General features: G+C 38.1%; 1 protein-coding gene across 5 annotated transcripts in view; it reads left to right on the top strand.

Moving 5' to 3' along the window:
• SH3BP2 (SH3 domain binding protein 2) overlaps nucleotides 1-25846 on the top strand; it is a 41125-nt gene that overhangs the window by 8937 nt on the left and 6342 nt on the right. For 3 of the 5 annotated variants that reach the window (XM_065633915.1, XM_065633912.1, XM_065633913.1), the window contains 5 exons: nucleotides 19067-19206; nucleotides 20284-20386; nucleotides 23131-23248; nucleotides 23845-23915; nucleotides 24314-24402. In XM_065633915.1, the coding sequence (XP_065489987.1) occupies nucleotides 19071-19206; nucleotides 20284-20386; nucleotides 23131-23248; nucleotides 23845-23915; nucleotides 24314-24402 (517 nt within the window). In that variant the 5' untranslated portion in view covers nucleotides 19067-19070. Of the gene's footprint in view, nucleotides 1-13279; nucleotides 13495-19066; nucleotides 19207-20283; nucleotides 20387-23130; nucleotides 23249-23844; nucleotides 23916-24313; nucleotides 24403-25846 lie in introns of those variants that run through there. The other 2 variants (XM_065633911.1, XM_065633910.1) reach the window with 1 other exon arrangement.

Here is a 25846-nt window from a genome sequence, read left to right as displayed (position 1 = left end):
ATGTAGGAGCTAGCCTTCTTCCGTTTTCTTGTTTTCTGTACTTTCGTGTATTCCTGGAAGGATTAGCACATTTTTCCACTTCATGTCCTGATAATAATGTAGAGAGAAATTTAGCACAAAGGAACCTAGGCTATGAGCCTCCAGGCCCTTCTGACAGATGAAAGGCTTATAATTACCTAATTGGAGATGGATCTGATCTATAGACTTGACTAATCAAAATGAGTTATGTTGAGGCAAACGAGTGACCTGACTTGCACAGCTGTGTGGCATCTGCAGCTGTTAATTGCCTTTAATCACTCAGGCTTAAACATTCAAGCTTTCCACTGTAATTTTTCAGTCAGTTAATCAGACACCACTATCATGCCATGTAGGTATGTTTCCAAAGCATTGTGCAGTTTTAAGTGAGTGGGATTTGTATATCGAGACTTGTACACGTTGTGTGGAGAAATATGCTTTCTGCCGTCACAATGGGCAAATCTCCTGTAGGAGCACAGGACATCAATGTTTCAATCTCCCTTGTTTGGTGTCTAGGAAGGAGTACTCACCTTTGATTTCTAACTGGAGACTTGCATTAGGACTGTATATAAGTGAATATACTCAACAGAACACTGACCAGAAAGGGTTTTATGAGAAGACAAAATACCCATTGCAGCAGCGGCAAATGAGTCTTGCTGTAAGATTAGTAGTTCTTTTCCTCCTAAAGAGCTTAAGGTAGAAAACTACCTTGAAGAATACTAATGGGATGAGGTACAACAGAATTGTGATCCTGGATGTAGGAGTACTCAAACAAATAATAAGATGATGCATAGTCTGGCTCAAATTTATTCCAGTCCCACCATCAATAAGCTTGTGTGGGTACTCTTTCTCAGCAATAAGTTAAGCATGGCAGACTGCTGGGATTATGCTAGCTAAATACTTGATGTGTGACTCTGCAGTGGGGGAGGGAGGGAAATTTGGAAGGGAAAGAGGCATATTTTAAATGTGCTTTCCATGTTTGAACTAGAAGAACAGAGTTAGATAGCCTAACTATTCTCTAGTCTCTTATAGAAAATGATTGTATTTGTGGGAAGCTGTTACGGGAAGAGCTTGTAATGAAATCGCTTTTTCCCTCTGAACTCAAAGCCTCAGTGAGTCATTGCCCTCCTTCTCCCCCCAAAAACAAGCCCTCATTTCTGTCCCTGGGCAAGCATCACAGCTGTTGTGAAGATGGTTGTAGCTCAGAAGGCCACTGATTGGGGTGTCTGAAGAGGCAAACTGAAACACTATCAGAGCAATGTGTGAGTTTGCTGAATCTTGCATCTTGAGCTTTGAGGTGCAGATAACCTTTCTAATAATGATGGAAACAATGCTGATAAGATGGAACACCGCGTTTCCAAATGTACACAGTAATAAATGCTATCAAAGTGATTAAGTCCGGAAACTATCTGTCGCTGGCGCTGTGCCTGCTGTGCCTCTGCTGCCAGACTGTTTCTCCACAGCTGCACAGCATCCCTACTCCCACAGCGGAGAGCGGTCGTGTTTCTCCTCCTCCCTGCTGGCTGGCAGCTCTTTTGCTCAGCAGAGCTGGCTGATGCTGTGGAGGATGAGAGGAGTGCTGGGGGTAGCAGGATGTCTTAGTGGAAGACAAGGGTGTTATAGTGCTGATGTCACCTGTGTGCTTGCGCTGTGGGATTCGGCTGCCCAGCAAAAATGGGTTGGCAGGTGGCAAGGGATTAGTGACAAATCTGTTAATTACTGAAGATGTACTAACCTCTGCTCTAATGGGCTGCAACAATATCATGCTACTTAGTTACCTGGTAGGAGGAAGCTCACTGCCGGGCTATTGAGTGGGGAGCTACCTCTCTTCTTCCAGAGTTGAAGATCTTTCTCCAGGGGATGTGGCACTTGATTGACAGGCTTTGTTTATTGAGAGAAAGGCAAGCAGAGGGATTTGCAGCAGTCTCCTTGCTATGAAATGTAGCAAATGGAAGTCTTTTTGCTTGAAACTCTTCTTTTGGCAATTTTATACAATTCCTTTCCTCTCTGGAGTGTTCTCTTCCATTTTAGATAGCAAGGAGCAAATTAATTAGATTAGTGCTTCTAATTAATTCTTGCTTCTATGCCTATGCCATTTCTACCATTCTGATCAACATACTGAGTAATTTGACCACCATGTGTTACTCACTCCCTGTCATTTTTGTAGCCCTAAGGAGACAATGACCAGTGCATAGTCTAGTGGTCTGGTAGGATTTTTCTCTAAATACGCTTGCTGGTCTGTGTTCATTGAGAAGGTATTTGGGGGAAAAAAAGCACCTGACACATGAATTGGCAGTTGTGAAGTGTCATTCTTACGTTCTTATGGAAACAACAGTCGTGAAAAAACTCTGTCTCCCACACAGTCTTTAGTAGTTGTAGTAGTGGTGTTGGTCAGTCTTTCTTTCCTTTTTTTAGTTTCTTATTGTTGGGCTTTTAGGGTTTTGAGCAGCTCACAGGTAAAGACCAAATATGAATGTGGCCTGATACTAAGGCATGAGCCCACATAAAAAGCTAATATAAACTCGATGTATTCCTAATAACCCTGTGCTAAGAAGATAAACCGTATCACTATACACTACTTAACCCTAGTGTCCTATGGTCTGATGGCTTTATGTTGCATATTTCAGCAACATCACCTAGAAGAAGAAGAGGGAGCTTGTACTAGATTGAGAAGGATTGAGGATAGTGTTCTGTAGAACAACCAAAATGGGTGGTGAATCTTGGAGAATAGATTCCTTGTAATTAACTGAACAGTTACATCTCCAGCAAAGTGGAATGAAAAATGATAAAGAAAAACTATATAGCATTCCAAACAAGCAAAAATTTTGAGCTTTGAGGTTTCAAGGTATACAGTACATAGCGAGAACTCTTTCAAGATCAACTGGGTATACTTTAGTCTTAATGCTTTCTATTATTTTCTCTACCCTTTCTGACTTAAGGCTTATTTTTTTCACATTCAGTTAAACTATAACTATTGCAGTCCTTGCACTCATTATTTTTAATTGTGCCATGTCAGCTGCTGGTTCTCTGGTAGACTGCACAGGAGAGGGAGTGGTACTGGAGCAATGGAAGTGAAGAACAATGATTCTGTTCTTACTTTCCTGTTGCTCAATTTCAAAAAACAAGACAAGTTTTTACTAACAATTATTACAATTATAAATGTCTTATCTGGACTTAAAAGGTAGATGAATCTTATTACGTCTTGACTTTGACTTACTCTTTTTTTAAAATAGGTCAACTGAAAATTATTGAATCTGTAAGTTAATGCTCTTGCTACTTTTCTTTTTTCTTGTGGAGAGAATCCGCACAAGAGATCTTTGGAAGAGGAACAACAGCTTCTCTGATATCTTAATACTTATTCTTGCTTAAATGCAAATAAAAATGGATGTATTTGTTTGTACAGTTAGAAAAATTTGGCACCATGTTATAGCTGGAATGAACCAGCCGCCATCTGTTCGTGGTTCTTCCAAGCAAAACAAAATAGCCATAAATGCAAGACTAGCCTTGTTAATCAAAACTGTAGTATTATGGTACTTTTTGTTCAAGGTGGTTCTTTCCAAATAATAGATTTTATTCATACATACCTACATGTTATGCTACATATATAATGTATACATGTATATAAACATGCACAGCTATAGATGGAATATAACCTGAATAACAGGAGATGGAAAGAGTCTGCAGTTTTATTTAAAACAAGCTATTTTTCAGGATATGTCTTTGATAATCATAATGTTGCTTTTGTTTCTCTGGTATGAGAAGACAAGGTGATTAACCAAATTGCTTCTTGTAGTTTTCTTTCAAAGCGATTCTTCGGTGTATCTCCATTGGTTTGTCATAGAAACTGTATGTGCTTTTGTGATTATATCAAAATCTTTGCTAGCTGGTGATGATGCTAAATTGAGAAATATATTATAAAATTCTGTAGACAATTTTTTTTCAAGTATATAACAGGAGAATTTTAGTTTGAAGCATTGGGAGTGTTAGGTTCTGATTTGCTGGAAATGTACTTGACAGAAATTGAAAATGGGCTCCATTATAAGCCAGGAAATGTCTTTCATCAAAATAGTGGCTTACCAGTTAACAACACGTGACTAGAATGCATGAAAGATTGTCTGATATTTTCTGGAAGAAGGGGCAGCATTTTGAACAGAGTGTAATGTACCTGTAATGCTTTCTGGCACACCTCTGAAGCTGAGAGTTCTTTTTATGGTTGTAGATATAAACATGTTGGTAATGGATGTCAATGCTTTGAGACAGCTAATAAGTACAGTTTTTCTAGAGGATGTTAAGTGTATCAGTCAGTATGCTTTCAAGTGCTATATAAAATGCCACAAATACCATTAAATATTTAAAAAGTGTGCAGAAAAACCACTTTCTTCCTTAAAGTTAAGCTTCTATCGACCTCTTATTTTGTGGTGCCAGTAACACACACAGCTGAATCAATGCGTCTGTGATATGTATGATCTGTGATTTTGCTTGGGTCTGGGTGAACTGTTGTTGTGTTTACTTTACGAAGATGTCATTTTTGATTACTTAGGTTGAAACAGGACTAATCCTATTGACCCAAATCCCTGAATTTCCTTTGTGGAAGTGAAATCCACCTTCAGCTCTTCATTGTGCACAACAAGTGACTCGTATTTAGAGTGCCTTAAGAATATCTGGGATGTGTATAGCAGGAAGATAATCTGTAAATATTGTAAAAGCTTCTCCTGCAAACGTTACACGCTCCATATGAATTCTGTGGACTGCCAAAACCTGGAAATAAAAGAATGCTGTATGGATGCCTTGCACATAATGGCTCATAGTTCCAGGCAGTACATAAACCATCAGCTTTTGGAGGTCATAAAGAAGAGCAGCCTTCTATCCTGACCAGTTCATCTCTGTAAGGAGTTTGGCTGCACAAAGGCCATGTATTCTTTGTAGCTCATCTTGCTAAGAGAATTAGAAGAGTTGTTGAAGTTTGTAACACACATTTCTTTTAAGAACTGTATATATATGTGTTTATTTATATTGTGTGTAATAAATAAAACTAAGTTTTGGAGGTGAAAAGTCAATGAGACCAGGAGTCAGCCAAATGTTCTTTGGACCACTTTTGATGTGGCCATAAGAATAGAAAGAATAGGCAATGCTATTAGATGTTTAAGAAAGGTTTTGGAAAGAAACAAGTACTCTACCATAGGATGGGTTAATGTGATGCAAATTAAAAGGCACGGGGAGGCAAATAATCTAACTCGACCATGGATTGTATGTTAAAAAAGATCCCAGGCTTCTGCTAGATTCAAACTTTGGCTTGAATACCATTCCTTATGTCTTAATTTAAAAAAGAAAAGTTGGTGGGAAGGAAATGGAAATATCTTTTAAAGTAAGCGTTCTGGTTTACAGACTTTCTTTTTTGATCACTTGATGGGACAATAGGAATAGCTGTAGGAGTTAGATCTGGTAAGTGCTTGCAGAAGAGTGTAAGAACTGAGCAAAGATATAGAATATTCTTCCAGCCGAAGAATGTGCAGCTCAGGGGCTTACTGGTGTCATTGTGAAATACCAGAGACTGAGATCTTGGAATCTGAGATGGATTTCTGTAGTCACAGTTTCTCAATCACTGTCTGCTAAGCTAGATGCATTATAGCATTTTTCTCTTGGGTTGTGTTTTCTTTTTCTTCTTCCTCTGAAATATTAATCATCATCACTCTAGGAAGGGTTTTGATTTACTTGTGCAGTACCACTACATCCATTCCCATAACCTTCAGTTTTCTCAAGTCTCTTTCCCAGTGTGAATGAGTTAGCCCTTGTGAAGTAAGAGTTTGCACTTGACTATCGAGACAGGTCAGAAAAGGAGCAGATTTGAAGAGTCAAATGACATTGAGATCAGATGGAAAGTAAGAATCTAGAACTTGTATATTGGTTCCTTGCCTTTGACCTATCTTACTGTAAGGTGTTTGTTACTTTTGTAGTATGATGTGAGATTGTTAACCTGTTGCGAAACCTCTCTGCAAACTTGGGCACAATGCCAGTAGTATGTTTGATTAGGCAAACTGATCTGTGTTGTAAAGTAAGAATGATGTTGTTCGTGTCTTGTGAAGTATTGTGTGTGAATGTCTTCTGTACTTGAAAACAGACCTGTGTGAACTCACTTCTGAATGCAACTCTACAGCTTCGGAGCTGTAGGTCAATGTCAGGCTAATCCTTGCCGTTGCAGTTCATTTAAACAAGATTTAAGGGGAATGAACTCTTTTTCCTGTTGGTCATACTTCTGAGGCAAGTAGTGATTTCCATAAAAGAAATGATAATATAAAATGGCATTGTCCAAATTGTCTTGTAGCAGAAGCCCGTTGCATATGATTATACATTTTTAGGGATATTTTAAGTTATATGAAATGACTGTTCCTTCTCACATCCTCCAAATTAAAATTGTTTGTTTACTGCTGTCTTTCTGGTGCAGCCTTGCAGTGTACATGTGTTTTAATTTTAAAATCTGGACCTAAAATTCCAACTGCATGTGATCTGGTAGTTATAATTCAATTCAGCTTTTGTAGAAAGTAAGCATGAGCTTGTGGAGATTCTTCTTCCCAGTGCATGTTGGGGGGAGGGAAAAAGAGAGAGTAGTATTTACCTAAGTGGTGAAATATACAGTAGCGTTAAACCCTGGTTATTGTAATCCGTGCTCCTGGCTGTTTCAGTCCTTTGATTTAGTGTTTTGCGTGGTTGGAGGTGGGAGTGGCAAAATACTTGTGCCTTACAACATCCTTTAGAGAGGTTCATATTGTATTTTAAAAGGGAACAATCATCGGAATCGAAATAAAGAGACCTTGGAACGCCTACTTGCTGGCATAAGGATTTGAGCATGAAGAACTTCAAAGCTGTTGGAGGTGGGGACTGTCCGTTAGCAATACAGCTCAACTGGGCCTTCTAATTCTATGAATTACACTTGCATGGTTATTAGCTTATTTTGAGATTCTGGTTCCTAGTCAGAGTTTCCAAGTATAAGAAGAGCAAATTCTGAGATGCTTCACTGTGTTACTACTTAGAAACCACTACCATCTATCGTTATACAGCAGTAAAGTGTAGAATGAGTCTTTGTGGTTACACTTTGTCTTAGCATTGTATCACATAGTTTCTTTAGAAGCAAAATAAAAATAGGGAATGTTAGTCTTGTTTTGTTCTCCCAGGGTTTGACAGAAGTTGAGCTTCCTCTTTGGTGCTGGCTGCAGCCATTTGTCTGCAGAGGTGTATTTTCTTAAATATAACATTACGGCAGCCCACCAGAAAAGGGACATGTAAACTTAAAGGACTCACAGGTGACGTGAGTAAATGCTTCTTCTAAACCAGGGCTTGCTGAATTTCTTTGGTATTCAATTGTTATTGAGGTCAGTGATAGAGTTTATAAATTTCCTTATTGCAGTTTTTTGCTGACAGACATTCAAAAGGACTTTCTCTATAAGTTTTATGTGGTTTTGTTGTTTTTAATATCATGCTGCAGGAGTGTTTTAAAATTGCTTTTATTCAGTAATTTTTCTGTTTACTTGCTTATACACTCATATGAAATATTCTCTTTAGCTGGCAATAGTAGTTTTGGAACTAAATTTTATTAATCTTGTACAAGCACAGTATACAATGAACTGAGGGATGTTGTATGTCTTGCCAAAATGCTTTGGTATTGGAAATGGTAGAAAATGGTGAACACAAGTGTAGGTCTGCAAGGTAAATTTTTTGCCTTTCTTATATTTTTTTTTTTCTTCCCCTTCCCCCCGCTCCCCCACCTTGGACTCTTGATGTTCTTTAAACTGATTTAAGGAAAAGTCTAAGAAAACAGAAAACAACAGACTTAACTCTATAAGGCAAGACATCTGCTGGTTAAATGTACCTATCAGATACACTTTATAATCAGTAATGGCTATTTGCCTCCCTTTAGAATTTTGTAAATTTCTAAAAGCCTTTATTTAGGTGTTGCTTTTACTGAAGTTCAATAGTCTACTGTCTAAAATTCTTAAAGATGTGTTGATATGTAAGCAGAAATTATTTTGTAGTCCAACAGTGCTTCCTAAATTATCAATTATGAGTACATTAGTAATAGAATTGTATGCAGTTCATCACAAACCATCCTAGCAGTGAAATTGTTTCAACTGTAATATCTTAGAACTGAGAACTTCTGCCAAGGAAATAAATAATTTGGGGAAACTCCCACTATAAGTTTCTATGTGTATTTGGGGAAACTCCCTTTACAGCTGTCTGCAGGAATAGGACTTTGGCAATCATATTTGTACTTCTGCTCAGTTACGTGATTTTTTTCAACTATGGTCAAGTTCAAATTGTTCTACAAGCACTGATGAAAGATACCAGTCAATCATAACGATAGCTGCATTTACAGTCTTTTTTACAAGGACCTTGTGTATAGGTAACAGCTAAAAGGAAGAAAGAACCTTTCCATCTGGTTTGAACAGTAAATGAGAATGGAAGTCTTGCCTTGGTAATCTGTCTTCGAATTTATTTTGAAGAAACATTATAAACAGCAAAAATGTTTAAGAACTTGCCTTCTACCTTAAGTGTTACTTATACCGAGTGTTACTGATATGGTCTGACTGGTATAGACTTGACACCCAGTGAACTCACTGGGTGAAAGCTCCTGTACAGTTTTGAGGGGGCTTTTGGTTCAGTAGAAGTCCCTTAAATTTAACTTGAAAAGCTACTCATAATAAAATTGCTAACATAGAAAATTATACTAGGATAGCTGTACTGATTTTAATTCAATCCTTATTTACATCACTATGAAGTCTTAGGTTATTTTTCAAGGCTAGCTGATGTAAGAGAATTGGTTGGATTATAATGTTCTTTTATTGAGAGTTTGCAGAAAGTTCTTCTCTTCCAGCTGCACAGCCTAATTTGTTTTTTACATTCTATGCATATACTACAAATACTTTGTGGCTGTACTTTGGTCTACAAATTTTTGAGCAATATATGACACTAACTATATCCCAAAATCAAAGTCAATATATAATCTTCTAGGACTTGTGCCAAACTGTTTGGTGAAACAACTGAGAAAAGTTCCAACTTTGTTTTAAAAATTAATAGGCTACTTTTAAAAATATAGATGTAAATAAGTAAATATATTACTAAGGCTTCTTCAGCTCTTCCTAAGTAAGCCAAATGAGGCAATGATAGTTGAAGTTTCAAGAATAGGAATTCTTTTGGCATTGAAAGAGGATTTTTGGAAGTTCTGGCCTCATTTCTCTCCATTATTTTGCTGATACATATATCTATTTTTTTTAATTAGCATTACTATTCTGCAAGTCACCCAGCAATTGTAATTCTGATGTATGGTTATTCATGTTTTCACAGGACTGCCTTACCTGGCAGATGAAGGATTCAGGCGAGTAATTTACACTTGCTCTTTTACAGTCTGCAGTTGTGTATTACACAGGTGGCAGATACATCGTATCTCTGTATAGTGGATGTGTTGCTACTGTGATCTAGAAAATTGGAACTAAACTAGTTTGGTAGAATTATTAAAATAATAAAACTCATAATAACCTACTCTTGTTACAAGGACATCCAAGTCAATAAAACTTTAGCAGAATGTGGCCTTCTTTAATGCCCTACTGTAGGCTTTTAATGGAAATATATAATGTATAAACCCTTACATTATTCTGAGTATAACTTGACTACTGAGCTGACTACTTGCTGCAGCTGAAGGAGAGTGATTTTTAAGCTATTTTAATTTTTTTTGTTGCTTTGTTAATTTTGCTGCCTTGCTCATTGCTCTGCTCTTCACAGAATCACAGAATGTTAGGGATTGGAAGGGACCTTGAAAGATCATCTAGTCCAATCCCCCTGCCAGAGCAGGAACACCTAGGTGAGGTTACACAGGAAGGCGTCCAGGCGGGTTTTGAACGTCTCCAGAGAAGGAGAATCCACAACCTCCCTGGGCAGCCTGTTCCAGTGTTCCGTCACCCTCACTGAGAAGAAGTTTCTTCTCAAATTTAAGTGGAACCTCTTGTGTTCCAGCTTGAACCCATTACCCCTTGTCTTACTGTTGGTTGTCACCGAGAAGAGCCTGGCTCCATCCTCGTGACACCCACCCTTTATATATTTATAAACATTGATGAGGTCACCCCTCAGTCTCCTCTTCTCCAAGCTAAAGAGCCCCAGCTCCCTCAGCCTTTCCTCACACGGGAGATGCTCCACTCCCTTCATCATCTTTGTGGCCCTGCGCTGGACTCTCTCCAGCAGTTCCCTGTCCTTCTGGAACTGAGGGGCCCAGAACTGGACACAATATTCCAGATGAGGTCTCACCAGGGCAGAGTAGAGGGGAAGGAGAGCCTCTCTCGACCTACTAACCACCCCCCTTCTAATACACCCCAGGATGCCATTGGCCTTCTTGGCCACAAGGGCACAGTGCTGGCTCATGGTCACCCTGCTGTCCACCAGGACCCCCAGGTCCCTTTCCCCTACACTGCTGTCTAATAGGTCATTCCCCAACCTATACTGGAACCTGGGGTTGTTCCTGCCCAGATGCAAGACTCTACATTTTCCCTTGTTATATTTCATTAAATTTTTCCCCGCCCAACTCTCTAGCCTGTCCAGATCTCGCTGGATGGCAGCACAGCCCTCTGGCGTGTCAGCCACTCCTCCCAGCTTGGTGTCATCAGCAAACTTGCTGATAGTACACTCAATTCCTTCATCCAAGTCATTGATGAATATATTGAATAGTATTGGTCCCAGAACTGACCCTTGAGGCACTCCACTAGATACAGGCCTCCAACCAGACTCCGCCCCATTGACCACGACTCTCTGGCTTCTCTCCTTCAGCCAGTTTGCAGTCCACCTCACTACCCGATCATCCAGTCCACACTTCCTCAGTTTTGCTGTGAGGATGCTCTTCTTGTGCTGCTTTTATTTACAGCCCATTCTTGCAGTTTCCTGTGAACTGGTCAGCAAGAGGAAGCTGTCTTGCTGCAGAAACAACTCAACCTGTCAGCTAGACTCATGAATTTATACTGGCAAGGACAGCATAGTGCCAGATGTATATTTATTGCTCTTGCTGTCCATTAACTAATCATAAGTGGGATTGCTTTTGACTGGGAGCAAGAACTGTTCCCAACAGTGGCCAGACTTCCTCAGACAGTGACCCTGCTGGACTGAAATGCAAATGTTGGTTTCTGATGCTTCGGTTCTTAATGTTAAAGAAATTAAGTAACTCTTTTTGAGTGTAATTCTCTCCAGGCTAGCTTGGTGCAAGGCTGCTTCTTGCCACTCATTTTTGTGGGGACAAATGAAGGTCAGTGATCTGACAACCATATACCAGAGTTCTTTGCAAAACTGAACTTTGCATTGTGAACAATGATAAATTTAACTTTCACTTACCTGACAGACATGTTAATCAAATGCATAGTGACTTCATGTCTCTTCAGACTCTTTATTTGCAATTTTGAAACACAACCCTTCTGATTAATGTTTGGTCTAGAAAGTTAAGCTGAATTTTCATTCTTCCAAAACTGTGAAACATCTAAATTTTTTAAAATTTGTTCCTCAGTGGAACACCAGCTTGTGTGTGCGCGTGTGTGAAATGGCTTCTGTTCTAGCTCTGTGACCATCTTGACAGTGCGTGGGAATCACCAGAAAAATCAAAAGGGGATCTTGGCACTTGAAATAAAAAATTCTGTATTCCTGAGTGCTTAAGTGAAGAATGCGAGAGGACAACATCAGAAAGGTTAGAGTGCAAAAGCAGGGCTTCAGGAACATTTTTTGGATAAATGAGACATAATTAAAATGAGACTGAGTCCAAAGAGAATGGTACTATGGTTGTGCTGTTTGGAGGGGAAAACCAACACTTAGATGTGTCACAGCAGAAAAGAGAAAGAGGAACTGATTTTTTTATCCAGTGTTACGTATACTCAAGTGCTGTCATTTTGATTGTAGCGTTTTTACTGAGATAGAGATAAAAGTTGCAAAGATGGTAATGCAAAATTAGAAGAGTATGCTTAGATAGCAGAGAACTGGGGGAGGAAAGATTGATTTAAGGCAGTTTATAAATGCTTAAAGTCTAAACTGATAAACGATATTGTAGCAGATCAAAGCAAGTGAATTTCCTTCACAGTCTGCTGAGATGTAGTTCTCCTTACATTTCTTCTGTGTGAAAAATCTGTTAATCCAGAGACAACTGGATATTGTTTCTTGTTAAATAGCATCATGATTTTCTGTTGATATGTTGATCCTTTTAGCTAACAACAAGTGTGTGATATTTGTGGTTTGCTTTCCCTTCCTGTATAGCCTGGCAATGGGAGGAGTGCAAACGGGTGCCCTGTGGTGAAAACTGAGAATTGCTTTTCTAGCCAATACAGCCACGGCCAGTATCGGAAATGTTCTTCCGTGACTTGACTGTGGGGTAGTTTACAAAAAAAAAAAAAGATGTTATACAGAAACTTCTTCCTTCTATTTTGGAGTACTGATTCGTGTCCATTTCCCAAAAAATATGTGAAGTATGCTTTACTTGGTATATTCATGATGTAGGTTTTGTTCATCATTCTGAAACTTGCTAGGTGTTTTTGTCTTAGTTGAGTTGGTTGATTCCAGACAGTCAGTGAAACACTTGAATCCTTTTAAGAGGTCCAGATGAAAATAAGTGTAAATCAATGGCATTTTTTCATCATCAGTTGGTGATACTTGTCCTTAGAATTGTTGCCCTTCCATTGTGAGCCTCTTGGATTTGAATTTTGTCCTTTGTGGTTTGCATAGCATCAAGTGTACAGGCAAGACTTGCTGTAAAGCTTGTCTATGCTGCATAATCTTTCAAAAACACTGGTTTTAATTTCTCGGGTTGAAGGAGGAGGGACAAACTGCAGCTACAGGAGAGAAGAAATGAAATACCTATCCCAGTTCTGTGGTGCAGTGCCAGTACCCGAAGCACAAGCTCTTCAGAAGCACAGGCAGCATTTCTGAGCTGCACCTCTGCTGGTGTGAGAGCATGTGTACGCTGTCAGAAAAAAAGGACTATTACTTTCTTTTTCTCCCAGGGGAAAGCAGTTGATTGAAAGGTGAGTAGGAAGCAAGTGAGCGCTGGAAAATCCCCTCTGCTTTCTGGCTCGCCATCTGACAGAGGTTTGAGGTATGCAGGGTTTGATTTACAACCTCTCTGGGAAGTTGGGAAATCTGACAAAGATAGTGCTGCCCACAAACACTGGGGGAAACAGGAAGTATCAAAGGAAACAAGTCATTGCCTCGGCGTCCCTTTTGGCCACAGTGCAGTGCAGATGCACGAGAAGTTGGGGCAGGGGTTTTTTTTCCTTCTGTGTGTTGAGCGTACAGCAGCTATCGGAGTCACTTTCAACCGTATAACACACAAAACGGGGAGAAGTGCAGAGATGTTCCTGTCATGCCTGAGAGGGGTCATAAATTATTAATGGCTTTGTCATCACAAAGGAAACAATCATTTGGTGAAGCTGTCAGCAGAAAAACTATGTGTCGGTCAGGCATGTTCACCAGGTTAGTGCATATGTGTGGCTTGTATTTCTGTCATCTTTTCTCTTTTAGGTAGAGAGCAGACTAAAACTCAGAGCAGAATATTGTACCTGGGGTAAAATACTTTTAACTCATTCAGAAAATTCAAGGGTGAAGAATTGAAGGGGGAAGAGATGTGGAGTGCGTTGGTTGAAAACATTTGCCAGAAAAGAAAAACAAGTTGAAGCAAGTTAAACAGTGTTGTAAGAAAGTTTACTCAGTATCTCAGTCAGGCTTAGTTCTGTTCCCTTTGTCTTGTAAGATTTATTTGACTTCACAGTGTTTGTACGGTGCTTAATCCTTCTGAGAGACTATTGTGAAAGGGGCTGTTAGAAGGATTAAGAAATGGAATGTGTAACCAAAAAAGTAGGAGAGATATGGAAGAGTATTTCAGAAATACTGGAGAGTGGTTGGTAAATGGAAAAGAGACTTGAAAATTTTGCAGAAAGCAGTTTTAAGAACAGATGGTAAATGTTTAGATGGTTGATTTGGAGAACTAGTTTTTGTTCAGAAATGCTGAGAGCACATTGGTGAAGCTTTATTTTACAGTTTTGCTGTACGTAATGCTGCTTCATTTTCGGTTAAGCCTTTTGTGGAGACTAAAACTTAATTCTCCCTTTGCATTATATGAAGAATACATTTGTTTCCATAAGTTTTATGTTATATATGTAATGTTATATGTAAGCTATATCTTCAGGAGGGAACTAGCATCTTGCTTTGCTAGGTTTTACTTTCAAAGTAGAATTTAAAACTGGAAGTTATGAGATATTATGGAGTTTAAAAAGTCCTCAGACATAATTGGCATAGAGATTCTTATCACACATTCAGATCAGATTTTATTTTTATACTGCAAGTTCAGAGGCTGGTTTTTGTGTTCAGCATGAACAAACTGGGCTCCAGGACGGACCATAAATATTATTATAACAAGTGAGAACTTTTAATACAACTTTTGGCAACTGTAGTTTCAGAGATGAGAGTAATGTGTTTTTCTGCCTATATGCTGTGAGATGTGGTGATGATCACATCTGCCATATGTTCTGCTGAAATTAAGCAAGAACTGAGGATTCATGGCTCTTCCAGGATGTAATCCTTAGTTGAATCAGCATGTGTTTTTTTTTAATTGGGCAGAACTCCAGTAGCTCTTAAGGCCAAAAGGAGTAAGCGTTCTCCTGTAATGTAATCCAGATTTTTAACGTGGCAGAAATTTATTTTCACTTGTGAAAGGACTTTTAGTTGGTAAAGTTATGCCCTAGCCTCCAATCTAGCTATTCTATATACACTGGCTGAGTGGATAGGTTAAAATTACTTCACAGTTGTACACATTTGCATACTACATAATAACAGAAGTCTACTGTCCATTTGGAGTTTGAGTTTGGTAAGAGTATTGTTAGGATTCTGAAGAAGCCTCTACATCATACTGGTATTATCTAGGTTACACAATGAAGTGTGTGATTTCACATTTTTTCATGCTGTTCTGAGTTTCACGGTACTTTAAAATAACAAGCAGCTCATTGTGATAGTGTTTGAGAAAAGTATACTCATGTGATAGGCTTGGACTGACTTTATCGATACATTAATAATACGCTGCAAATCGGTTTGGTTTTTAGTCTGGCAGACCAGATTGTATGCATGAAGTAATTACAATAGTAGTTGTCTAAGTTCTGTATCACGCTCAAGAGTTCTGTCTTTCCGAAAGCACTGCTGAATGATGAAGCAAATCCTATAAACTGCTGTTCCACCATTTCTCCTACTACAGTCTAAGGCCTATTGTCTCCCTCACAGGCACAGAATTATGGGGATCATCTGGGAAACAAAGTGATGCAAGGCCTTTCACGGTCTGCTGCCATCCTCTTCTGGTCCAGAGGGTTCAGTTCAGTGCTGTTTAAGTGGGAGAGAAGGTTGATTCAATAGCCACTTATAATGGGTTTTGGGGCTTGGTGGAAAACTTAATTTAAAAATGTGCATCTAGTCCCTTGATGAGTGGGAAGAAGAATAGAGTATGTGGCTATTATTGGGAGCTTGCACAAAACAATGCATGAGGAATGTCACCTTCTGTTTTGTAAGGGAGGACCCGTGTCAGAAAGGGCATGGGCCGGTTCTGTGAACTTCATTGTCAGTTCCATGAAACAGGCCGTGCTTATGCACCTGGCCTAAAAATGTGTAGTGGGGTCTTTGGCTTGTAGTGCAAGAATGTAACTGCAGAAGAAACAACTGGGAAATATCTTTCTGTTCTTAATGATCAAGCAGCTATCAGGCCTTGCAGTGACTTCAGTGGTTGCTATCGATCTGTTCTTCATTTAATAGATTAAAAAAAAATAACAGGAATATCAAGAGTGGAAGGAACCACTTCAGTGAGCTGAAGGCAACCATATTGTGGATGCTAAGACTAGAAAAGTCTGTAAGAGCATCCATTTTTCCTTCCTCCCACCCCCGCAATAAAGATCCTGCAGTTACATTGTTTTGACAGCTTTCTCCCAGCAGCTTTGGTGCAAAATAGCATCTAGTGCCCTTTCGGAGTTGTTTTGTACTGTCAAGAAAAGAAGAAAAATCTGCTTGGAGCTACATTCAAAGTACTTAAATGGATTTTAGAAGCCTAACTCAAACATCTCAATTCAGAATACTGAAGTCCGCCCTATGTGTTTGCAATGTGTCTGCAAATGAAAGTGCTTGAGGAGTCTACAGATGTGATGAGCTGTGCTGTAAGCCATGATGAGATACAGAAAACACGCACAGCAGCTTCTCAATCTGTTGTCAAGCCCGGTATATTAGGTGGGCTCTTTAGCTCGTTCAATGTGTACTTGGTTCTATGGAGCTCAGCCATATCTCCTTTTATTTGCTTAGCTGGGATGGGGAAGTTCTGAGGTTTGGTCTCTGTTCTCAGGACTGTTTTATAATGAGCAGTCAAAAGTGAGAAATGATTGTGAATAGAGGAAGCAGAACCTGATACTCTGCCATTCTTCCTCCTCAGTTAAATCCTGAAGTCATCAAACTGTAAAACTGGTTTTGTTCTGTTTTGTTTGTTGTTTTCGTTTTATTTCTCCCCCTGCTTGCTCCTCTGCTCTGCTTCCATGTTTGTTTTTTTTTTTTTCCCCCCTCCTATCTGTCTGATACTTGGGTTTTTCAGGTGGAGGAGAAAGTGCCCCATCCAGGCATACTTTTAAGAGTAGTCTAACAAGTCTATTTCCACAGCGAAGGCCAACACGACCTTGTCAACTATTTCTGTTTTCTGTATTGACCTAGGGTGAGATACCTTTGTTCCCAGTGTTTGCCATAGGCTTCCTAGAAATGTCGCTCACTGGTTGTTTTGGATAACCCCTCTGAGGCATTTAACTCTGCCTCTTCTGACACGTTTTCAACCTAAGTACATAACACTGAAACAGTTTCACACCAAATGCTAGGTGCTTAAATCCTTTCCTGGTCTGTTCTTTGTAGCAAAAGCACACAGGATTTGAAGACCCATGGTGAATTTGAAACTGTTGCATGGATGGTATTGAGACTAATGTTAGGTTACATCTAGAAAACTGAGATCAGAGTATATTTGTCTGAATAAAAAGGTTCAATTTTTACTTTTTTTTTTTTTCTGAATGTAACAACAAATAGACTGAAATAACTTATTCAAACACTAGAAATTAATTTATGATTGTTGGTGTGCCTGTTCTTAAAAGAAAAAATTAGCCCAGGACTTGGCTTTGCATTCCTCATTTCAAGGAAATCACTCTTCGCTGTACTGCAGTGGGGTTTGATGTCAGCAGCCAGCTGGTTGACGCTCTCCATTTCTGCAAGATGCAGAGAAATAATTTAAAGGATTTTTTTCTTTTTTTTTAATGTGTGGGGAGGGTTAACTTTTGTTAGCATTTTTGTAATTCTTAAAAGCTTAAAATATGTGTGTGTAGCCCCCTTCTTGGACCTGTTAACACATTGCTGTTGCTAGGAATTTCATTGTGAGAGAGGAGGAGGAAGGAACAACTTAACTTGGAAAGATCTCGATTATAAAATAAGAACAGGGAGGAAATAGCAGAAGGAAGGATATAGCTGAATACAACAGAAGTAACTAAAAGTAACTTAACTTTTGGTGGGCAGGAAGGTCCCAGAGGAAAATTGGGAAACCATGGTGCTTTGCAGTGTCTTCAGTGGGAACCTTTCTACAGCCTTGGATCTTATCTTCTCTGCTTTGTGCCTGTTTTATAATACTAGGGACTAAAAGCTCATATTTGTGATTAAGTTTTCTAGCAAATTTAATTGAATTTAAACTCTCCTGGTAGAAATTGCGAGTAATTTCCACCTCTCTCCACACAGGCGTCATCAGCAAAGAGCGAGCACTTAGATCCAAATCCTAAACTGATCTACTGAAAGATCAATTGACCTGTGTGTCTGTTTTTCCTAACACATATGCAGTGGATATGTATTCAACTCAACAAAACTGTATCCCTTGCTTATTCTTTTCTCTACGGGTACTTCAGGTTGCCTTCTTAGGCTGGGGAGAGTCAGTGCTGGAGTAGGTGTGTTGTGCTGTAGGCTCCTGGATTCCTTCACTGAGCTGCACTAATGTCTTCTGTTACTGTCCCGTTGGGGAAGGGAGAAGCAAACAGGATCCGTTAGATTTCAGTCCTCCACTAAAAGCTTTTCGGTTCTAAACCATCACTCCTTTATCAGAAACGGAATAACTGAAACTTCATTAGCTTGTCTCCTACCAGCAAAGGTCTCTAGCCTTACACCTGAGGATAACAGACTGTTTTATGTCTATGTCAGACTTCCCATTCAGTTCATGCATGGTTTATTTTCTGTATTACACAGCAGAATTTTTAGCCTAATTCTGTTACCAGTTGAAGAAAGAAAGGTCTTGTAATGTTATATCAGACAGAAAAAACTACTACTTGGAAACTAATTTTCTTGGTAACCTGTTTAAGATGATAGCAGAAAGAGTGGTAACTGCAAAGCTGCTTGGTAGAGCATGGCGTTAATAATTGATATATAAATGAAATGGCAGTCTGCAGCAATCTGAGATAAACTTCATTTGCATAGGATGATGTCATATGTCATATGACATTCAGTATGAGATTACATACTGATGCTTTTATTCAGAATAAAACATAGAAATATAAGGAGTAAGTAGTATTGGATACTACTGTGATTACTAAAATATGACTGTTGATTCCCTTATTATACAGAAAATTATATTGTATAAATATGCATGGCATAGAACTTAGGAGAAGAAACTGATTTTTCTTTCTAGTCACCTGCCTGATTAAGTCTCACAGTGTTATCTGAGGCACTTTAAAAATATAAGTACTTAAAGAATGTTTAGTAAGCACTCTTCCATTGTTTCAACAGCTGTCAATCACTTTTGAGAGCTGTATAAAAATAAATCGGGACTTTTTGCACCATACATTACAAACTTCCTGGAATCTATGAACAGCCGTCTGTGCTACATACTTGACTGCTGAACCATGTTAGTTATTTGGAAAACTTGTTTAAGGAAACAAGCCTTGTTTCTTGGAACTCATTTCTTGAAGTAAAATCTAGTTTTTAAACTGTTTTTAATTATTCTACATTGCAGAACGATGGCCTCGCAGGAGCAGGTCTGGCCAGTCCCAATGAAGGCCATTGGAGCACAAAACCTTTTGACAATGCCTGGAGGAGTGACTAAATCAGGGTATCTTCATAAAAAAGGAGGCACCCAGCTGCAGATCTTGAAGTGTAAGTTGAATGAGGTTTTAACTAAATTAAATGTTTTGATTGCTTGCCTCTGGAGCCATTAACACATTTCATGTGAGCAGACTATTTAATGAAGCTGTTCTTCCACTTATTTTGTCTGTCATGGATTACAGTTTTACTGGAATATATGTATGAAAGACCCAAATTGAAAGAATTTATATTAATTGTTTTGGAACTGTAAATCTGAGGTAATAAATGTTGTGGTTGATTTTTCTTTTACTTGGTTAAATGTCTTGTCCTTCACAAGTAAGATTTTAAAGACAGAAATGGATTCCTAGGATATGTATCAATTTCAAATATTGTTTTCTAAAAGAAATTAGTACTCATCTTTTTTTCCAGTTGCTTATTCTGTGCTGGAAAAATATCCTCATCTCCTCCTGCTGTTGTGAAATGGAAATTTTCTCACTGCCAACATTAAGCTGTACTTAAAAACAGTAATTACTTTTGGAATCAGAATCTATTTACATGGAGAATACTGAAGATTTGGGATTTATTTATATGCTATTAATATGCTATCCCTGTTTATAACTATACTTACAAAGTTAAGGACAAAGATTACTGCCTTTGATAAAGGAAGGAATATTGGTCCCCTTAAAAAAGAAAATAAAACATCATTTTATTGGCAGCTTTACGTACTTGAGGTGAAAGAAGAGAGGGAGATACTGTCATGGTTTCAGGATGACCATGTATATGTAGCCTGTGGCTACCTTTCTCACATTTTATTCTAGGTTGCATTCTTACATTAGCTTATTTCTCTAGTAAAGGAGCACAGCTGGAGGTCAGACCTGCAGTCTCTTAGGCTTCTTTTGAAGTTATCAGATCCGCTGCCTCCCAAATGAGGGAAGCAAATGTTACCCTTAGTCCTGGAACTCTGTGAATGGACAACTTTACCATGTGGCTGATCATCAATAACCTGTCACTTAACTAGTCTATGCTCCTTTATGATGATTAATAAGATTACTAAAATCTTAAACAGTAATTCTACCCAACTTAAGGGGTTCTAGTTAATGTACTGCCTTTGGATTTATATTTCGCTCACTTTTTTCTTTATCTTTTCAGGGCCACTGAGGTTTGTGATTATCCATGAAGGATGTATTTACTATTTTAAGAGCAGCACATCTGCATCTCCACAAGGTGCCTTTTCTTTGAATGGTTACAACAGGTGAGTGCCAAAGAACTTATTTAACACCCAAGCTCCTTTCACTTAATACAGGGGGCTGTGGTTTTCATTTCCAACTAAGTTAAACTCAACATCATCTGCTGTTTGGGTTAAGCACTGATCTCAGATTGCAAGAAATGTATTCCTCTCAAATTGTACATATGATATTTCATGTGCTTTGCAATTACACAGCCTTCATATTTTGTAATTTAACCAGTAAAGCTGTTAAAATTGCAGTAGGCTTACTCTTGTTACTGACTTAATGCAGACTTTGCCCATGCAGATACACGTGGATTCTTTCAGACAAATGATCTTTGTTCTCTAATGATTTCAATGATTGTCACAAAAATAGAAAGTAATCAGAAAGGAATATTTATGGAGATACTCATTCAGTGACACTAATTAGCGTCAAATTTAAACTAACTACAAGAGTGATGAGAATGCATGTGAAAAATGTCTGACTCATTTTGCTACACGTTATAAATCTTAATATATGCTTTTTAAGTCAAAGACAAAAATAATGGCTTTCAAGGTAACCAGTACTATCAGAATCTGACTGAGAGCAGCATATGTACAAGGTCTGCTAAGAGAAGTCCAACATAACTTTAGGAAATTACTGTTGTAATTGATACTAAGAAAGGACTAATGAGAGGGAATGTAGAGAAATACCATATTATTGGTCCTAACCACTGCAATCTTGTCGTATTTGTAAATATGTATCTTATTCTTGTACTGCATAATGTTCTAGGACTTTTGGAATAAGGAAAGATTTATTATTAGGATGTGAGAGCTTTCTAACTGATCACAACAATGGCATATTTTATAGGAATGCAGTTGTAAACATTGCAGCTGATTAAAGATTCAAGATTAATTGGTATAAGCTGTAACTGTGCTTTAACTTGGCCATGACACTAGCTTCTGTAATCACATTAATGTAAAAAATACCATGGAATGAGTAAATGCTAGAGACTGTCTCATTGCGTTTTATATATCTGCATTCTAGCAGCCTTGTAGAGACCTTGATTGGAACTGGGACCAGGTCTTGGTTAGTATTATGCACACACATAAGCATTATTGAAAAATAATTTGAAAAGAAAGAATTCATTAGACTTGACAGTTGCATAAGGTTGTGTGAAAACAAGTCACTCTGAGGCTTCTCTGGACTTTCATTAGGCGGTTTTCAGTCAGTAGTCTTTGTGTCAAGAGTGGACAGGAGATGCGAAAAGTGTTGTGTTCACTGGTGATTTGTAATGTATAGTGATGCCTGCTGCTACTATCCCTCCCAGCTGTACCATGGGTATTTCCCACATTAACATCCTTATTAGCCTTACATTAGTGAAATACTTATAGTTCCTTTTGTGGCTTTGTTTTGGACTGGACAGATGCAGAGAACTACAATGGCAGATGCAGAAAATTACAACTTCCAGCTTAAAAGTAGGATTTGGGTTCTAAAAAAGATGCAGTCTCTAGTTTAAAAATAATTTTGCAGTTGACATTCTTCTTAATGGCAGCCTCAGGTTGTTGATACTTTTTTTTCATAGAACCATAGAATAGTTTGGGTTGGAAGGGACCATTAAAGCTCATCCAGTGCCACCTCTGCCATGAGCAGGGACATCTTCACCAGCTCAGGTTGCTCAGAGCCCTGTCTAGCCTGGCCTGGGATGTTTCCAGGGATGGGGCATCCACCACCTCTCTGGGCAACCTGGGCCAGTGTTTCACCACTCACAGTGTAAAAAATTTCATCCTTACATCTAGTCTGAATCCACCCTCTTTTGGTTTAAAACTATCACCCCTTGTCCTATTGTAACAGACCTTGCTAAAAAGTCTTATAAGCCTCATTTAAGTATTGAAAGGTCAAAAATGTTATCTTGATTAGGTACCTAATGGAATGTCAGATGTCTCTGATAATCTCTTTACGTACGTTTACGAACCACCTTCTATAAATATTAATAACTTAGGGAAATACCATATGACATGAGGAAATTGGTGAGTTTAAAAGTTTGGGAACAAGAAAGAAAGACCCAATAATGATTGTAAAAACTTCAATCGGATTTGTCTACGGCTTATGCTGAATAAATCTCAATGTTACTTTTTGATTACTCACAGTCGTAGGATTTTAGTCTCCTTATTTATTCCAAAGGCTTGTAGTGAACATTTACAACCAAATTTTTGTGTGTGTAAGGAATTTCCTTATTTGAGACTCCTCTGAGGGGAAAAAATAAAAAGAAACAAACTAATGCAGTTTGTGAAAGAGGTTGAGTTATGATTGCTTTAAAATAATAAAGTTCAAGAAAGTGTTTATAAGGGAAAAATGGAAAAAATAAGTTAACTTAATATTAGTTCTTATTTATTTTCAACTTTGTGTTTTGATTTCTTCTCTGTGCCTTTCTGAAATAAGGATCACAGGCACCCTAAATACTTCTGGCCATAGTGTGAAGCTTGTGAGTTAATGCAATTCATTAAAACTATTGAACAGGTGAAAACATCCATTTATAAGTCTGGCTAGTGGTTTAAGTAATGCTTTTTCTCTAATTGGTCCTCTTGCATTGTCCTTTCCAGCACTTTAATGGAGAAGTACAACAAATGCACATAACGGGGGTTTGGTGGCATTTTCCTGGGCTTGGGGGTTATTTTTGGTAAGGCAAAACTGGCTGGTAAAACTGCTTTCTGTCAGAGCTTTGTGACTTGCAGAGCAGAAGTAACTTTATAGATTCAGGTTTTTATGAATTGCTTGTTCTGTTTCTCAGGGTTATGCGGGCAGCTGAGGAGACAACATCAAGTAATGTGTTTCCTTTCAAGTTAGTTCACATTAGCAGGAAGCACAGGACGTGGTTTTTTTCAGCTTCTTCTGAAGATGAAAGAAAGGTAACTTTCTTCTTCTTCTGCAACGTAATTTTCCTTGAAGCAGAAAGCGAATCTTGGACTTCTCTAAAATCTAAATGAACTGGATGCACAGCTGTCACTTAAATTTGTATACCTCGTTCTTTGGGCTCCTCTGAACATCAAGTCTGAAGTTTTAACTATTAAATTAGTGTTAGTTCAAGTTGTAATTTAGGGAATGGCTATAAGTGACATACTAGATGTCATGGTTTTCTCCATATTGCTTGTTTTGTTTTTAGCTGAGGCATGAATATGTGCATGTTAAACCTTTGATAAAGTATGAGAACTGTTCAGTGAAATCTCTCACCCATAAACATGCTACGAACAAGTACCTGCTTTAGAAACAACAGCTTGAAATTTGCAAACTGAAAGTTTAATATTTTAATACATTTTTAGAGCATTTTAGATAGTCAAAACATTATGACTGATAAGTCTTCTCAATGTGTATATAAAGTCATGGATAAATACTATTTCAGTGTAGGTTCCTTGCACAGTTACTCTGTTCTTACAGAGGACAGATACTGTGCATCTTTGTTTAACGATTTAAAGATGTATATGTTGCATGTTGTATTTTTATTTAGAACTGGATGCTGTCCCTGAGGAGGGAAATTGATCACTATCATGAGAAGACAGAAACAATAACAGAATTCAGGTATCAATCCTTTAATCTTTATTTGCTTTTTATCCCTTTTGCACTAGCTCTAGACAATGCTGTTCTAAGGTCTTTGTGCCTACAAGTAATTTACTGTTAAATAAAAACAGGTACAGTAAGGCCCAAGACTAAAAGGCCTTCCTGACAGATAGATTAAAGAATACCAAGACAAAAGTCTTTTTAGTAAGAGATCTTTAAATGTCATCTTTGTGTAAAACAAATAAAAACTTTAAAATGAGAGCAGCAATATATCTGGCTGTTAATTGGTAAAGAGGAATAGATTGCTTCTGCTTTTCCAGCATTCTTTCCCAGAGCTGCAGTCCTGCGAACAGACACGTTTACTGTTCCACAACCCATAGCCCAGTGATGCAGAAGGTACTCTCTCTTGTCTCTTGCAGTGACTCTGGTTCTGATGCAGACAGTTTCTATGGCTCCGTAGAACGTCCCATTGATATCAAGTATTCTCATCATTCAGCAGATAACGAAGGTGACAAATCTAGACATTGATAAATAAGATTTTTTTATTTGCTCATCTATTCTGCATTCTGCATGAATTATTCCCATGCCTTAAGCAAACTGATGCAATTTGCAACTATATGTTCTTGTTTTTACAATGTGTGTAGTTGTTGTAATTTTAAATCAGAAGTAGGTATTTTGTGCCATAAAGCGTTAGTAAGAAGAAATGGTAACTAAAGAAATTTAGATCTTTCAAGGAGGTGTCTGACACTCTAATTTAAAATTTTTGTTAAGATTGCATGTTGGAGAGTTTGTAGATTCAGCAAAAGAGTAAAACTTTTGCATATGTCCATAGGTCATAGTGTGGAAATACAAAGTGGTCTTTATTATGATAATTGAATATTATTGACAGTAATTGAATATAATTGTAATAATAGGATACTAGTCACTTAAAAGTATGTTCTGAAAACATGCAGAGACAATGCAGTAAAACACTGACTTTCCTAGTCAAGAAATGTGTTAGTAAAATCCAACATGAAAAGCCTTGCTGCAAGGTTGAGCATAGTTCCTTTCCTAGGCGTTTTCTGATCTTCCTTTTGAGATTTCTAAGGCAGGGTTGATTGGAGCAAGTACTCTCATTTCCTGAAAGGAAATTCCTGGCTATTTTTCCTGACTGGGACAAAAAGGCAGGAGTGAGTCTTTTTAGGAAATCCGGTTCAATTGCTGCAAAGCAGAGGAAAACATTCATCAGTGTTTCATGTAGGATTGTAGTTTAGTACTTCTGTGTTTATGGAAGGGAAGGGTTGTATGCAATATGAATCATATTAAGAGGCCTAGCAGAAGTTAAAATTAGGAAAGTTATAAGAGCTAACTGATAATTTTATCAGATACTTTTACCTTTTTTTTTTTTTTTTTAAATGCATTTCCGTGGGACAATACTGCATATTGCCCTTGAGGCTCTTATCGTAGCCAATGACGAGAAATTACTGCCTAGAAGTAGCATATTTTTCATGTCTTGATTATTCTGACTTAAAGGCAACGTGGAAACCATTTAAGCCATTTGTTATGGTGTATTTTTTTTTTTTTTTTGTTGCCAGAGCAAGGCGAAAGAATTACTTGTTTTGTAGATCACTAGGCTTGCTTAGGCTTCCATATTGCAACATCATCAATGTTTTTGCATTAGAGTTAGGTTCTGGGGATTCTTTTTTTCCAACTGGTTTTGCCAGTGCATCCTTGTAGTTGTGTCTCTGCAACTGACTTGAATTTTTCTCAGGAAGGCTATAACATGAGAAGGTGTCACCAGAAAGTAAATTATAACTTGAAAGATGGAAAAAATTTAACGTGCAGCGTAGTTGATCTCTCTAGTTGTAAGTGATGACTTTCTTAATTGACATAAAAGCTTAAGGAAACGCCTATTCTAAATAGCACAGAGGTGGATGATTTTTTTCTTCACCTAGTTTAAAAAAAAAAAAATG

The sequence above is a fragment of the Caloenas nicobarica genome, chromosome 4, assembly GCF_036013445.1.
Source record: "Caloenas nicobarica isolate bCalNic1 chromosome 4, bCalNic1.hap1, whole genome shotgun sequence".
In the NCBI taxonomy this organism is placed as follows: domain Eukaryota; kingdom Metazoa; phylum Chordata; class Aves; order Columbiformes; family Columbidae; genus Caloenas; species Caloenas nicobarica.
This window is presented reverse-complemented; position numbering and strand designations above follow the sequence as displayed.